Below are 15,904 nucleotides of genomic sequence, written 5' to 3'. Positions count from 1 at the left end.
TCTTCTGGGAGTTTTTTTTGTTTCAGGTCTTATATTTTAAATCTTGAATCCATATTTGAGTTTATTTTTGTATATGGTGTGAGAAAATTATTTGGTTTGATTCTTTTGCATGTAGCTATCTAGCTTTCCCAGCATCATTTATTGAAGAGGCTGCCTTTACTCTACTGTATATTCTTGCCTTTTTTGTAATACATTAACTATATAAGTTAATGTATTACATTATATAGTTAATGTATATTAACTATAATGTACATTATGTAATACATTATAATTATGTAATTATAATAACATAATTACATTATATAGTTAATGTAATACATTATATATATATTTCTGAGCTCTCTATTGTGTCCCATTGATCTATATGTCTGTTTTTATGCCAGTATCATACTGTTCTGATGAGTCTAGCTTTGTAGTATAGTTTGAAATCAAGAAGCGTGATGCCTCCAACTTTTTTTCTGCCATTGCTTTGGCTATTCAGGACCTTTTGCATTTCCATACAGGTGTTAGGATTCTTTGTTCTAGTTCTATGAAAAATGCCCTTGGTATTTGGTAGGGATTGCATTGAATCTGTAGGTTGTCTTGAATAATATAGTGATTTTAACAACTATAATCCTTCCAATCCATGAGCACAGTCAATTTTTTCATTTGTTTGTGTTGTCTTTAATTTCTTTCATCAACGTTTTACAGTTTTCAGAGTCCAAGTCTCTAATTTATTCTTAGGTATTTTATTCTTTTGGATGCAATTGTAAATGGAATTGTCTTCTTGATTTTTTTTTCCTGATAATTTATTATTAGTGTATGCTATGCTAAGTCACTTCAGAAATGCAATATATTTCTGTGTATTAATATTGTATCCTGCAACTTTATGGAATTCATTTATTGCAATAGTATTTTGGTGGCATCTTTAGGATTTTCTACATATAGTGTAGAGGCATCTGCAGACAGTCACAGTTTTGCTTCTTTTCTTCCAATTGGATTCCTTTTATTTCTTGTCTGATTGCTGTGGCTAGGAATGCTCTTATGTTTTTCATCTCTAGCTTCTCTGTGTTGCATTATGGAAAATTCTTTTCATGTTTATATTCTAATTTACTAGTATTAATTTCCTCTGGATTTATTCTGTTATTAGTCTGATCCATTGAGTTTATATTTTTAATTTCTAGATGTTTGGTTTGATTTTATTTGGATCTGCTTTTTTTTTCTTTTGCTTAAATTTTCAGGTCTTTTATTTCTTAGTAAACAAACTGATTTTATAGCCTGAACATAGGTAGTTCACTTACCTGAGTTTGTAGTTCTGTTATCTTTTGTTTCCACTGACTATTGCTTGTGGTGTCTTCTTTCTTTGTATACTTTATAATTTTGACTATGAGCTATAATTACCCTTGAAATTTTTTTGTGGAAAATTATTTGAAGCCTAAAATAAGGCTTGGATTTATCCAGAAAGCATTTTCAGTCTGCTTCTCTTGGGTGTCCTAAGAGTATTAACCAGACTAAAATAACTTTCAACTAAATTCTTAGCATGGTCTTTCTTGGACTTTACAGATTGTATGAATACGGGTTGCAATCTTTTGTGTGAGCCACACTGAGGTTGTGAACCCCTGGGGGGATTTCTTTCCCCATCTCCATTGTGATTTTTTTTTTCTTTTTTTTTTTTTTTTCCCCCTTAATTAATTACTTTTATTTGACTTGCTATAAATAATTATTAAATACAATTAATGACAAAGATGAGAGTTCACATCTGTAACAACTGGAAGTGGAATGTACAAACAATTAAGACCAGACAAAACAACGCTTCTAGCTGCACGATCTGAAAATCACGTGGCACAAGCTGAGGCTCAGCTCTTGATGAGGCTCAGAAACTCTTCCCGAGTCTTCGGGTCCTCCCGGAACACCCCCAACATTGTGCTCGTCACGGTTCTGCTGTTCATTTTCTGCACTCCTCGCATTACCATGCACATGTGTGTTGCTTCAACCACGACCCCCACTCCAGCAGGTCGCAAGGCCTCTATGATTGCTACGGCAATTTGTTTCGTAAGGCGCTCCTGAACTTGTAATCTTCTACTGTAGATTTCTACAATCCGAGCAAGTTTGCTGAGGCCAAGAACTTGCTTGTTAGGAAGATAACCGATATGGACCTTTCCAACAAAAGGAACTAGATGATGTTCACACATGGAAAACATGTCTATGTCCTTCACAATCACCATCTCATCATGGTCTTCATCAAATATAGCATCATTTAGGACATCTGAGATGGTTTCCTGGTAGCCTTTGGTGAAGAACTGCATGGCCGTGGCCGCCCTCCAGGGCGTCTTGATCAGCCCCTGCCGCTCGGGGTCCTCTCCCAGCGAGCGCAGGATGGACGAGTAGGCGGCCGCCAGGTTGGGGAGGTTCAGCTCGTTGTCCTCCTCGCTGCGAGGCCGCTCGCCATTCCAGCCGTCCGCCGGCTGGGCGCTCTTGCTCTCCGGTCGCGGCGGCTTCTCGGCGGGCGGGCTTGGCCCGGGCCGCGGCGGCTCCCCTTCGAGGAACCCATTGCTGCACCTGGCGCCCCGCGACTTCAGCGTCACCCGCCCCGGACCCTTCTCCATGGACCCGTCGCTGCCGCTCCGGAAGGACCCTCGGGTGCGTGAGGGACTTCAAGTGAACTTCCTGGGCCGGGAGTGGGCTCTGACCCGAGTCACCTGAGGAAGATAGGCCTGGAGTCAGCAACACTTTCCGAGTCTGGAACAGACGAGCCATCCATTGTGATTTAAAGCCAGTGATTTTTCTAGCATTTGAAGTTTGGAGGGTGACATTTCCAAGTTTACCTTTACTGTGAGGTGTTGGTTTGAAAAGTCCCTGCTTCATCAAGGTATCATTAACTAGATTCCTACTTGGGAATACTCAGCACTTTGTCCCCTGATCTCCAAATCAGCCAGGGCAGTTGGCAAATGCCCTCAAGGCAAAAGTTAGCTTCAGTATTCACTTTACTTCTGGGGGCTTCTGCCTTGACTTAGTTTCTTTGGTGTGAATATTGCATAATTTTTCCTAACTTCTGGATATGTTAAAGAAGATTTTAAAATAATATTCTAAATTATTTTCAGTGAAAGAGTTAATCTACGTATTTATTTCATGCCAGAAGTTGAAGTTTACATACAATGTTTATAAAAATTATGCTTAATATTACACCTGATTTTCCACAGTTTGTTGTGATCCACACAGTCTAAGGCTTTGGCATAGTCAATAAAACAGAAGTAGATGTTTTTCTGGAACTCTCTTGCTTTTTCGATGATCCAACGGATGTTGGCAATTTGATCTCTGGTTTCTCTGCCTTTTCTAAATCCAGTTTGAACATCTGGAAGTTCACGGTTCACACACTGTTGAAGCCTGACTTGGAGATTTTTGAGCATTGCCCTGCTAGCATGTGCTGCTGCTGCTAAGTCGCTTCAGTCGTGTCCGACTCTGTGCAGCCCCGTAGATGGCCTCCTACCAGGCTCCCCCGTCCCTGGGATTCTCCAGGCAAGAACAGTGGAGTGGGTGCTAGCATGTGAGATGAGTGCAATTGTGCGGTAGTTTAAATATTCTTTGGCATTGCCTTTCTTAGAGATTGGAATGAAACTGACTTTTTCCAGTCCTGTGGCCACTGCTGAGTTTTCTAAAGCCTTTGATTATGTGGATCACAAAAAACTGTGGACAGTTCTTACAGAGATGGGAATACCAGACCACCTGATCTGCCTCCTGAGAAATCTGTATGCAGGTCAAAAAACAACAGTTAGAAATGGACATGGAACAACAGACTGGTTCTAAATAGGGAAAGGAGTACATTAAGGCTGTATGTTATTACCCTGATTATTTAACTTATATGCAGAGTTTAACATCATGCGAAATGCCAGGCTAGATGAAGCACAAGCTGGAATCAAGATTGCTGGGAGAAATATCAATAACCTCAGATATGCAGATGACACCACCCTTATGGCAGAAAGCAAAGAAGAACTAAAGAGCCTCTTAATGAAAGAGGAGGGTGAAAAAGTTGACTTAACACTCAGCATTCAGAAAACTAAGATCATGGCATCTGGTCCCATCACTTCGTGGCAAATAGATGGGGAAACAATGGAAACAGTGAGAGACTTTATTTTCTTGGGCTCCAAAATCCCTGAAGATGGTGACTGCAGCCATGAAATTAAAAGAGCTTGCTTCTTGGAATAAAAGCTATGACCAACCTAGACAGCATATTAAAAAGCAGAGACTTACTTTGTTCACAAAGGTCCTTCTAATCAAAGCTTTGGTTTTTCCAGTAGTCATGTACGGATGTGAGAGTTGGACTATAAAAATAGCTGAGTGCCAAGGAATTGATGCTTTTGAACTGTGTTGGAGAAGACTCTTGAGAGTCCCTTGCACTGCAAGGAGATTCAACCAGTCCATCCTGAAGGAAATCAGTCCTGAATATTCATTGGAAGGACTGATGCTGAAGCTGAAACTCCAATACTTTGGCTACCTAATGCGAAGAGCTGACTCACTGGAAAAAACCCTGTTGGTGAGAAAGATTGAAGGCAGGAGGAGAAGGGGATGACAGAAGATGAGATGGTTGGAGGGCATCACCGACTCGATAGACATGAGTTTGAGTAAGCTCTGGGAGTTGGTGACCGACAGAGAAGCCTGGCATGCTGCAGTCGGTGGGGTCATAAAGAGTCAGACACAACTGAATGACTGAACTGAACTGATTACATGTGATACAAAATCAAAAGATACAAATTGGTATACAGTAAAAAGTATGTCTTTCTCTAATCTTTGTCATTCAGCCTCTTCAGTTCTCATAGGAAGCCACCGTTAGTTTTTTTATAAGTGGATTAAATATGCTTATTTTATAATTCTGAATCAGTTGGTTATTTTACTCCACAATTGCCCAAGTTAGGTTGTTATTTTGAAATTTTATTTTTCAGGATCATAAATTTTTACTCTAGTTTTTTAAGCTATAAATTTTTTGTATAAAAGTGATCTTTTATACATGAAATAACCATGAATGTTTCAATATGAGTTTCAGTTTATGAACCTAACTCTGAGAATTTTTATTTTTCATCATGAAAACTGCTAACGCATGAAAAGCATAAGGGTGGAGATAATGGATTTATTTCTAAGGAAAAATATGTGGTTTCCTCTATCTCGTTTTTCACTGGAGATTTTGTAATATAGTTCTCTTCATGGATGTTCATTTAAATTAATAATAAAAAACGATTTATGCTGCCCCTTTTTTGATATTCATTTTTTCCCTTCACGTAACAAATATTAGTTATTTTGCTACTCTGTGCTAGGTATTGTCCTTTGTACTAGGGGTAGAAGTGAACAGTCCTGACCTTCATGGAGAGGCACCACTCTGGGGGACTAGCCAATGAACAAAAACAGACAAATATATAATATATAAGGTAGGATATATTTATGGGGAAAAATAAAGGAAAGTAAGGGTCATAGAAAGCACAAAGGATTGAAGAAGAGACTGCTGCATAATATAGGGTTAAGGTCGAGTTGTGTCTCACATGGAGTGAGGGTGTGTATACTTCCTTCAGATGGAGAAGTGCCTGGTACGTTTGAGAAACAGGTGTAAAGGAGTGAGTAGTGGAGAGAGTTAGGGCTAAGAGTTGTGGTTGGGGGACAGACCCAAATTACTCAGGGCATTGTACACCATTGTGAGAACTTTGACTTGACTTTGAATATAATGGGAAGCCATCGGGTTTTGAGTGAGACATAATTTGACTTGAAATATTTTTCTTCCCTAATTAAAAAATATATTTTGTTTATTCACTTTTGGCTGTGCTGGGTCTTGGTTGCTGAGCAGGTGTTTCTCTAGTGGAGGAGAGCGGAGGCTCCTCTCTAGTTGTGGTGCGGGCTTCTTATTGCGGTACCTTCTTTTGTCACAGAGTACCGGGCTCTAGGGCTTCAGTAGTTGCAATTCCTGGGCTCTAGAGCACAGGCTCAGTAGTTGTGGTGCACGGGCTTAGCTGCTCTGTGGCATGTGGGATTTCCCTGGATCCAGGGATCCAACCCATGTCTCCTGCATTGGCAGGTGGATTCTTTACCACTGAGCCACCAGCCCAAATTTTTAATGAAATTTTCCAAACATTCAAAACAGTTGAAAAAAATCGTATGAGTATCCATTTGCCCACCTGTTGGTTTCAGCAGCTGTTAACCTTTTGCCTTTATTGTTTTATCTGTGTCTGTCCATCTATCTGTTTTTGCTGAGCCATTTGAAAGTTGCATATACAACACTTCATCCTTAAAAATAAGCATATTTACTTATATAATCACAATGCCATAATATTATTTATTGATGCAGATATCCATTAATGATTCTTGCCTGAATTCATTTCTTTGGGGTGTTACTTTGGTTTGAAGTTTGATCTGTTTGGTTACAGTGTGGGAAATAGACTGTAAGTTTGAGTGGATGCAGATTCCAGCTATTCAGCTATCGCAGAAGATGGACTAGAGTGATAGATGTTGTGATGGTGAGAAATGGTCACAATATGGGTATATTTTGAAGAAAAGTCACCTGTATCTGCTCATGTTAGGGCTGAGAAAGAGAAGTCAAAAGTGACTTAAAGACTTTTATCAATAAATAGAGTTGCAGTTTGCAGAAATTGGGAAGATCATGGGAGGATCAGGTTTGGGGACTGGGGGTCAGGAATTTGACTTCAGTCATTCTAAGTTCAGAACATCTATTAGACTTCCAAGTTAAGTTATTGAGTAAACAAGAGGAAATAGAGGCCTGGGTTTAGATGTTTGGGCTAGAAGTAAATATTAGAGAGTCATGAAGAAATAGTGGTGTTTAAAGCTACAAGTTGAGATACGGTAGATAATACAAGTTGAGGTAAATGTAGACAATAGTAGAGGTTCAAGGACTGACCCCTGGGGTACTACAATGTTTAGAATCAGAAACAGGAGGAGGAATCAGAAAATGAGACTGAGTATGTACTAAAAATTCCATTTACATAATATTTAAAATAAGCATTCCTCTTTAGAGACTATATTGAGATAAAGAAATAATATGGAAAATTTGAATTGCAGAATTATTACAGAGTGAAAACAGCACTGTATAAGAAAGAACTTACCATTTTTCAGAAAATGAGTGGCCTATAGCTAGGTACTTTTGTATCTTCCCACTCTGTATACCTTTTACTTTGTTTTCTTACCTTGCTGCATTAACAAGGACTTCCAGGGAGATATTGAAGAGGAGTGGTGAGAGGAAACATGCTTGCTTGTACCTGATCTAAAGTCTGATGTTAGAGGTGTAGGTTTTTCTTAGTTATTCTCTATCAAATTGAGGAATTTTCCCTCTATTCCTAGTTTACAAGAGCTTTTATTATGAATGGATATTGGATTTTGTTAAGTGCTTTTTCTGCATCTGTTGATATGATCATGTTATCATGTTGGTGTGATAGATTACATTGATCTTCAAATGTTAAATGAACCTCACATACCTGAGATAAATCCCAGTTTGTCTTTGCGTGTAATTCTTTTTATGCTTTTTAAAATAAAATTTGTTAATATTTTATTGAGGAGTTAGGTTAATAATTAACAGTATTAATTCATTCCTTACAGAAGAAAAATCTCCTTATAAAACTACTTTTGTGTTCTTCCATTAAAAATGTATTTCCGTTGATTTTGAGAGACAGTTTATTGAAGTGATAAAAAGCAAAATGCCCAGTTTTGAATCATGTGACTTTTGACAAGTTACTTCTATTTCTGTGCTTCAGTTTCTTGAGCTATCGTAGTATCTATCTCATAGAATTGTTTTGAAGTTTAAATGAGTTATTAATTGGAAAGCACTACAAACAGTGCCTGTTGTTATTAGTCGCTAAGTCATGTCTGACTCTTTTGCAATCCCATGAACTCTAGGCCGCCAGGCTCCTCTACCCATGGGATTTCCCAGGCAAGAATGCTGGAGTGGGTTTCCATTTCCTTTTCCAAGGGATCAAAACCACGCCTCCTGCATTAGCACACAGATTCTTTACCACTGAGCCACCAGGGAAGTGCCCCAAATAGTGCCTAGAACATTATAAATTTTGAATAAATATAGTTGGCACTTTTGGGTTTTTTTGGACTTTGTTGGGGGTTTTTTTCCTTGAGGAAAAGAACAAGCTGAACTTAAGAAATTAAACAAAATATGTTTTAAAAAGCTAAGAGGTGTCACCTCCAACAGGAAACTGTCCTAGCCATCTTTCAGATTTCTATTACATCTAACATGCAAGTCTGTCTTAATTTTCTATTAAGATTATCTAACTAGGGTATCCTCCCTAGAAGTCTCTAACATTCTCAAGAGAAGAGACCAAGTCCTATTCATTCATTCATCCAGTCAACAAATATTTCAGTTCTTCCAGATGTACAAGCTGGGTTTAGAAAAGGCAGAGGAACCAGAGATCAACTTGCCAACATCTGTTGGATAATAGAAAAAGGAAGAGAATTCTAGAAAAACTTCCGCTTCACTGACTATACTAAAGCCTTTGATTGTGTGGATCACAACAAACTGTGGAAAATTTTGAAAGAGATGAGAATACCAGACCACCTTACCTGCCTCCTGAGAAATCTGTATACAGGTCAAGAAGCAGCAGTTAGAACCAGACGTGGAACAATGGGCTGGTTCAAAATTTGGAAGAGTACGTCAAGGCTGTATATTGTCATCCTGCTTATTTAACTTATATGCAGAATACATCATGCGAAATGCTGGGCTGGATGAAGCTCAGGCTGGAATCGAGATTGCCAGAAGAAATATCAATAATAACCTCAGATATGCAGATGATACCACCCTTATGGCAGAAAGTGAAGAATTAAAGAGCCTCTTGATGAAAGTAAAAGAGGAGGGCGAAAAAACTGGCTTAAAACTCAGCATTCAGAAAACCAAGATTATGGCATCTGATCCCATTACTTTGTGGCAAATAGATGGGGGGAAAATAGAAACAGCAACAGACTTTATTTTCTTGGGCTCCAAAATCCCTGCCGACAGTGATTGCAGCCATGAAATTAAAGGACGTTTGCTCCTTGGAAGAAAAGTTATGACCAACCTAGACAGCATATTACAAAGCAGAGATGTCACTTTGCCAACAAAGGTCCATACAGTCAAAGCTGTGGTTTTTCCAGTGGTCATGTATGGATGTGAGAGTTGGACCATAAAGAAGGCTGAGTGCCGAAGAACTGATGCCTTTGAACTGAACTGTGGTGTTGAAGAAGACTCTTGAGAGTCCCTTGGACTGCAAGGAGATCCAACCAGTCAGTGGTAAAGGAAATCAACCCTGAATATTCATTGGAGGGAGATGCTGAAGCTGAAGCTCCAATACTTTGGCCACCTGATGCAAGGAGCCAACTCATTGGAAAAGGCCCTGATGCTGGGAAAGATTGAAGGCAGGAGGAGAAGGGGACGACAGAGGATGAGATGGTTGGATGGCATCACTGATTCAATGGACATGAGTTTGAGCAAGCTCCAGGAGATACAAAGGGCAGGGAAGCCTAGTGTGCTGCAGTCCATGGGGTCGCAAAGAGTCGGGCATAGCTGAGTGATGGAACAACAACAACAATGGATAGGCAGTGAGTATAGATGATAATGCTTTCACTGACTTTCCATTCTAAAGGAGGAGGCTAGACAATAAACCAAAACAAGTAAGATGATTACATCTATTGATAAAAGCTATGATGGCGTGTCCAGAAGAAGAGGTTTGATTGATGGAGTGGCAGAGCACAGAACATCTTCAATAACATTTCTTGACCTAGTCATCAACTAAGTGTAGAGGATGAGAAAGGATGAATTAATAGTTGATAGTAAAATCTCACACAGTTGCCACTGTAGAAACCCCGGAAATGAAATAATGTTATCATTCTTAAATTTTTACTCTAATCCAGGCATCCTGCTAAATAGTGTGGCTCTGTAATAATAAGTACTATGTGTCAGTTATGCCCTTTAATTCTCACAGCTGCCCTGAATGCTAAGTAATGTGCCCATTTTACAGAAAAATAAAAAGCTTAGGAGTTTAAGTGGCTTGTTTAAGGTTACATAGGCAGTAAGTATCAGAACACAGATTTTATTCCAGATTCCAAGCCAATGCTTTTAATCTTGTTCTATGAGCTGGCAATTTCTTCTAAACAGGCAGATAATTTGGGAGAAGGGTAATGGTGTATGTTTGGGGGCACAATTAAGTGTTGAAGATTAAGCCTGTAAATCAGATTCAAAGTGTAAAACTACACCAGTCAGTAAGAAAAAAGATGAGTACCCTTGCTAGAAGTAATTTCCACCTCCTCTAATCTCCTATAGGTCTCCTATAGGTTATGATTATACCATCCTATTACTTGCCCTTTGCCAGATTCTTAACCACTTCCAACTGAATTTTTTTATTCTGGCAAATGGAGATGATAATACCTGCCAAGCCTGTACAAGTACTGTATAGGAAAGACATGTAAAGTGGAATAAAGTTTTAATTATTTGAATGGACTGTAAACTACTGAAGGGTGGTCTCTGGGTTATATATTTTTCTATGCCCCATAGGACAAAAAGGGATCATTCTATGATGTTTTGCAGGCACTTAGTAAATATTAGCTGAATAAATGAATGATTCCTCACTCGTTAAAGCTTTTCTCATATTAATAACTTAAAACAGAAATATGTGTGCTGGCAGAGCTTTATTAGTAATTCCAGCTATCTTGATACCTTGAGTTAGCCTGAGCTGTATTGCATCTTGGACTTTAATTGTAATAAAATAGGTTTTGTTTCTGAGAACCATTTTAGTTCATTTTTAGAAACCTAGCCTGATGCATAAACAGTTTGGCAGAGAGGAGGAACGTGATATAGTGGAGGCAGTTGGCTTGCTGACGCAAGAACACTTTGAGTTTGTGATGCTTAGCTGTAGGTGCCGATGAGATGCCATGGCAGATGCTGCACAATGTTCATTAGAAACAGGTAGATTTTTGATATGAACGTCTGAACTAAAACTAGCTCTTAGGCTTTGGTCATCCAAATTGAAATCTGAAATTAAAGATTTAATTTTAGTATAATTAAAGACATTTCAGAATATAATAAAATCTGGCACCATGTTGAATAACATGCTCCTAACAAATCTGAGAAATTACTTTTAGTTATGAGCCCTTCTTCATATTTAAAAATATCACTGTTTCAAACTTGTTTATTTAAGGGTATCCTCTTCGTACTGTTCATATTCAGAAAGGTAGCTTTAATTTCCTGTTTTGGCTCTGATCCTATTAATTTAAAGAAGTCTCTCTACATTTCTTCCCTCAATTTTCATTGTAATACAAGAACAGGGGATAACCTTTAGCCACTCCTTATGTGCTAAAGAATAGTGTGAGCCTTAGAACTAGTCCAAGGGGTGTTTTGAAGACTGTTCTACTTTTAAATACTTCTACTTGTTTATTATGATATCTAAAATTATAACACAAGAGGTTCATTCCTTTGATTTAAGGTTTTGTTCCTGTTAAGATGCAGATATCCCTGAAGGATTTTAAAAGTTGCTTTTAGGTACTGTTCTTCTAAGTGATGGAGATAAAAGCAGTGAACAAAACTGACTGTGCCCCTGTGGACAGACGATGTATTCACAAATAAGTAATAAAAACAGTAAGGAACTGTTTTTTCATACAAAGTGGGTTAGAAAATCCTCTATAATAGTGTTACATTTGACAGAGACTTAAAGTCAGGGTATGAGCCATATGAATATCTGAAAGGTCATTCCAAGCAGAAAAAATGATGCAAAGAACAAAGGGCCTGAAACGAGCGCATGATTCGTATGTTTAAGAAATACCAAGGAGGCTGCTATGGCTGGGATGGACCGAAGAAAGAGTAGAAATGAGAAATGGTCAGTGAGGAAATGAATGAGTGTATAAGTATGTAACCTTGGGCAGATTTTTAAAAAAAATAAACTTGTTTGTTTTGAGTAATTTTAGATTTACAAAAAGCTGTTAGGATAATATTCCCATCTACCTCTTAACCAGTTTCCCCTAATGTTTACATCTTATATTACCATAGCATCTTGTACCAAACTAAGAAACCAGCATTGGTACATTGTTATTAACTAAGCTTCAGATTTAATTTGGATGTCATAGTTTTTCTGCTAGTGTCCCTTTTTTATTCTAGGCCCCTTTCCAAGATATCTTATTGCATTTAATCTTCATGGCTCCTTGGTCTGTTCTGGTGTACAACAGTTGTTAAGTCTTTCCTTGTTTCCTATGACCTTGACCGTCTTAAGGAATTCTGGCCAGATGTTTTATGGAATGTTCTTCAATTGAATTAATCTGATTAATGTTTTCTAAATGACTCGACTGGGGTTATAGATATTTTTTAGAAGAATACACAGAAGTGAAGTCCTCTTTTCCAAGAAGTGAGACTATGAGAGTTAACTGTCCCTGACTTCAGGGCTGACTCACTTCCAAATTATACTGGGAAACCTGCAAACACTGTCTTAACCAAGGGGTCAAGGTTAATATTACCAGTGATAAGTTATATTAATTTGATGTGGTGAGTTGAACAGATTTTGATATAACATGTGGACAAAACCTGATTTTTGAGAAAGTTTTGTGAACAAAGCCTGATTTTTTGAGAAAGCTGTGATTTTTACATAGACTCAGCACATAATCTGTGGCAAGGTTAATTTAAATATAGATTTTTGACATTTCTTCTTGTCTTCCATGGTTATCACTGCTTAGCATTTTAGGCTGTTGTCATTTTGTGGTGTGTGTATATGAGAAAGAGAGGAGAGGATAGAGGGAAAGAGAAAGAACAGTGAGGCAGGCTTTTCTGTTTGTGTCTGATTTTGTTGTAAGCCACAAGTATATCGTATCAATAGTTGCAGTGACCAAAGACTACATTGATCATGTATGGTCACTAGTTTGTTAATTTGAAAAGTCCTGATCTTTATATCCTTATAACTCTCTCTAAACTAAGAGTTGGCTGTATTAAACACTATTATTACCCCAAATAGTTTTATTTCTGTTGTAAATTCAAGGGACTTTCAAAATGTTTATCTCTATTAAAATGCATTGTAGTTGACTTACTTTGCATTAGGAAACAATTAATATTGGACTAGTGGATTAAAGATTTGTATTCTAGTTTCTGCCCCCATTACTTTTCTGACTGATTCACTTAACTCATTTTTCTTATCTATAAAATGGGAATAATCATATCTTCAGCTATGCCTACTATTCAACATGCATTCTCAGACATGTTCTATTTAAACAGATTTTTAAAGGCCATTAAATAGTTTGGGAAAAAATAGTTTCTAGCAAAATATTCTATTTAGGCAGTTAATAGCTGCTCCTTAAATCACTGCAGATGGTGACTGCAGCCATGAAATTAAAAGACGCTTACTCCTTACAAGGAAAGTTATGACCAACCTAGATAGCATATTCAAAAGCAGAGACATTACTTTGCCACCAAAGGTCTGTCTAGTCAAGGCTATGGTTTTTCCTGTGGTCATGTATGGATGTTCGAGTTGGACTGTGAAGAAGGCTGAGTGCCAAAGAATTAATGCTTTTGAACTGTGGTGTTGGAGAAGACTCTTGAGAGTCCCTTGGACTGCAAGGAGATCCAACCAGTCCGTTGTGAAGGAGATCAGCCCTGGGATTTCTTTGGAAGGAATGATGCTAAAGCTGAAACTCCAGTACTTTGGCCACCTCATGCGAAGAGTTGACTCATCGGAAAAGACTCTGATGCTGGGAGGGATTGGGGGCAGGAGGAGAAGGGGACGACAGAGGATGAGATGGCTGGATGGCATCACTGACTCGATGGACGTGAGTCTGGGTGAACTCCGGGAGTTGGTGATGGGCAGGGAGGCCTGGCGTGCTGCAATTCATGGGGTCACAAAGAGTTGGACATGACTGAACGACTGAACTGAACTGAGCTGCTCCCTACAGACTGTTTGAGCGATTGTTTTTGTTCAGTCGCTGAGTCATGTCTGACTCTTTGCAACCCCCTGGACCGCAGCATGCCAGACTTCTCTGTTCTTCATTCTCTCCCGGAGTTGCTGAAATTAGTGTCCATTTACTCGGTGATGCTATCTGACCATCTCATCCCCTGCTGCCCTCTTCTTTTGCTTTCAATCGTTCATTCCCAGCCTCAGGGTCTTTTCCAGTGAGTCAGCTTTTCACATCAGTTAGGGATTAAATGAGATCATATACATAAAGACAATGCCTGGCACATAATAAATTATAAATAAACAGAAAGTAACTGATAAAGGCAGAATTTTCTATTCCCCATTTACCTGATCCTGTTTAAGGAAATACTCAGTTAAGCCTTGTTCGGTCTTCCTAAGTCTTTGATGATTCTCTGTGACTAAATAAATTATGCTACTGGATATGCTACTGGAGGTCAGTGGAGAAATAACTCCAGAAAGAATGAAGGGATGGAGCCAAAGCAAAAACAATACCCAGTTGTGGATGTGACTGGTGATAGAAGCAAGGTCCGATGCTGTAAAGAGCAGTATTGCATAGGAACCTGGAATGTTAGGTCCATGAATCAAGGTAAATTAGAAGTGGTCAAACAGGAGATGGCAAGAGTGAAAGTCAACATTCTAGGAATCAGCAAACTGAAATGGTCTGGAATGGGTGAATTCAACTCAGATGACCATCATATCTACTACTGCGGGCAGGAATCCCTCAGAAGAAATGGAGTAGCCATCATGGTCAACAAAAGAGCCGGAAATGCAGTACCTGGATGCAATCTCAAAAACGACAGAATGATCTCTGTTCGTTTCCAAGGCAAACCATTCAGTATCACAGTAATCCAAGTCTATGCCCCACCAGTAATGCTGAAGAAGCTGAAGTTGAACGGTTCTATGAAGACCTACAAGACATTTTAGAACTAACACCCAAAAAAGATGTCCTTTTCATTACAGGGGACTGGAATGCAAAAGTAGGAAGTCAAGAAACACCTGGAGTAACAGACAAATTTGGCCTTGGAATACGGAATGAAGCAGGGCAAAGGCTAATAGAGTTTTGCCAAGAGAACGCACTGGTCATAGCAAACACCCTCTTCCAACAACATAGGAGAAGACTCTACACATGGACATCACCAGATGGTTAACACCGAAATCAGATTGATTATATTCTTTGCAGCCAAAGATGGAGAAGCTCTACACAGTCAGCAAAAACAAGACTGGGAGCTGCCTGTAGCTCAGATCATGAACTTATTACCAAATTCAGACTTAAATTGAAGAAAGTAGGGAAAACCACTAGACCATTCAGGTATGACCTAAATCAAATCCCATATGATTATACAGTGGAAGTGAGAAATAGATTTAAGGGACTAGATCTGATAGATAGAGTGCCTAATGAACTATGGACTGAGGTTCATGACATTGTATAGGAGACAGGGATCAAGACCATCCCCATGGAAAAGCAATGCAAAAAAGCAAAATGGCTGTCTGGGGAGGCCTTAGAAATAGCTGTGAAAAGAAGAGAAGTGAAAAGCAAAGGAGAAAAGGAAAGATATAAGCATCTGAATGCAGAGTTCCAAAGAATAGCAAGAAGAGATAAGAAAGCCTTCCTCAGCGATCAGTGCAAAGAAATAGAGGAAAACAACAGAATGGAAAAGACTAGAGATCTCTTCAAGAAAATTAGAGATACCAAGGGGACATTTCATGCAAATATGGGCTCAATAAAGGACAGAAGTGGTACGGACCTAACAGAAGCAGAAGATATTAAGAGGTGGCAAGAATACACAGAAGAACTGTACAAAAAAGATCTTCACGACCCAGATAAACAAGATGGTGTGATCACTCACCTAGAGCCAGACATCCTGGAATGTGAAGTCAAGTGGGCCTTAGAAAGCATCACTACAAACAAAGCTAGTGGGGGTGATGGAATTCCAGTAGAGCTCTTTCAAATCCTGAGAGATGATGCTGTGAAAGTGCTGCACTCAATATGCCAGCCAATTTGGAAAACTCAGCAG

The 15,904-nt window shown here is 38.8% G+C and overlaps 2 protein-coding genes across 2 annotated transcripts in view; one reads left to right on the top strand and one right to left on the bottom strand.

Annotated features, from left to right (window-relative positions):
• PPM1E (protein phosphatase, Mg2+/Mn2+ dependent 1E) overlaps positions 1 to 15,904 on the top strand; it is a 217,200-nt gene that overhangs the window by 128,924 nt on the left and 72,372 nt on the right. The gene's annotated exons all lie outside the window — the stretch shown is intronic.
• LOC147352683 (GTP cyclohydrolase 1) lies at positions 1,664 to 4,018 on the bottom strand. Its single transcript, XM_086360642.1, has one exon. The coding sequence runs from the start codon at positions 2,583 to 2,585 to the stop codon at positions 1,836 to 1,838; it is 750 nt and encodes a 249-aa protein (XP_086216768.1). The 5' UTR covers positions 2,586 to 4,018; the 3' UTR covers positions 1,664 to 1,835.

This window comes from Bos grunniens, chromosome 19 (assembly GCF_055505025.1).
Source record: "Bos grunniens cultivar Pamir isolate PY7600 chromosome 19, Bosgru_T2T1.0, whole genome shotgun sequence".
Taxonomy (NCBI): domain Eukaryota; kingdom Metazoa; phylum Chordata; class Mammalia; order Artiodactyla; family Bovidae; genus Bos; species Bos grunniens.
Note: the sequence above shows the minus strand (reverse complement) of the source record. Positions and strands in the feature narration are given on the sequence as shown.

Bases quoted from the DNA above. Each gene is read 5' to 3' on its own strand.
- LOC147352683 (XM_086360642.1), bottom strand. From the start codon at position 2,585: ATGGAGAAGGGTCCGGGGCGGGTGACGCTGAAGTCGCGGGGCGCCAGG.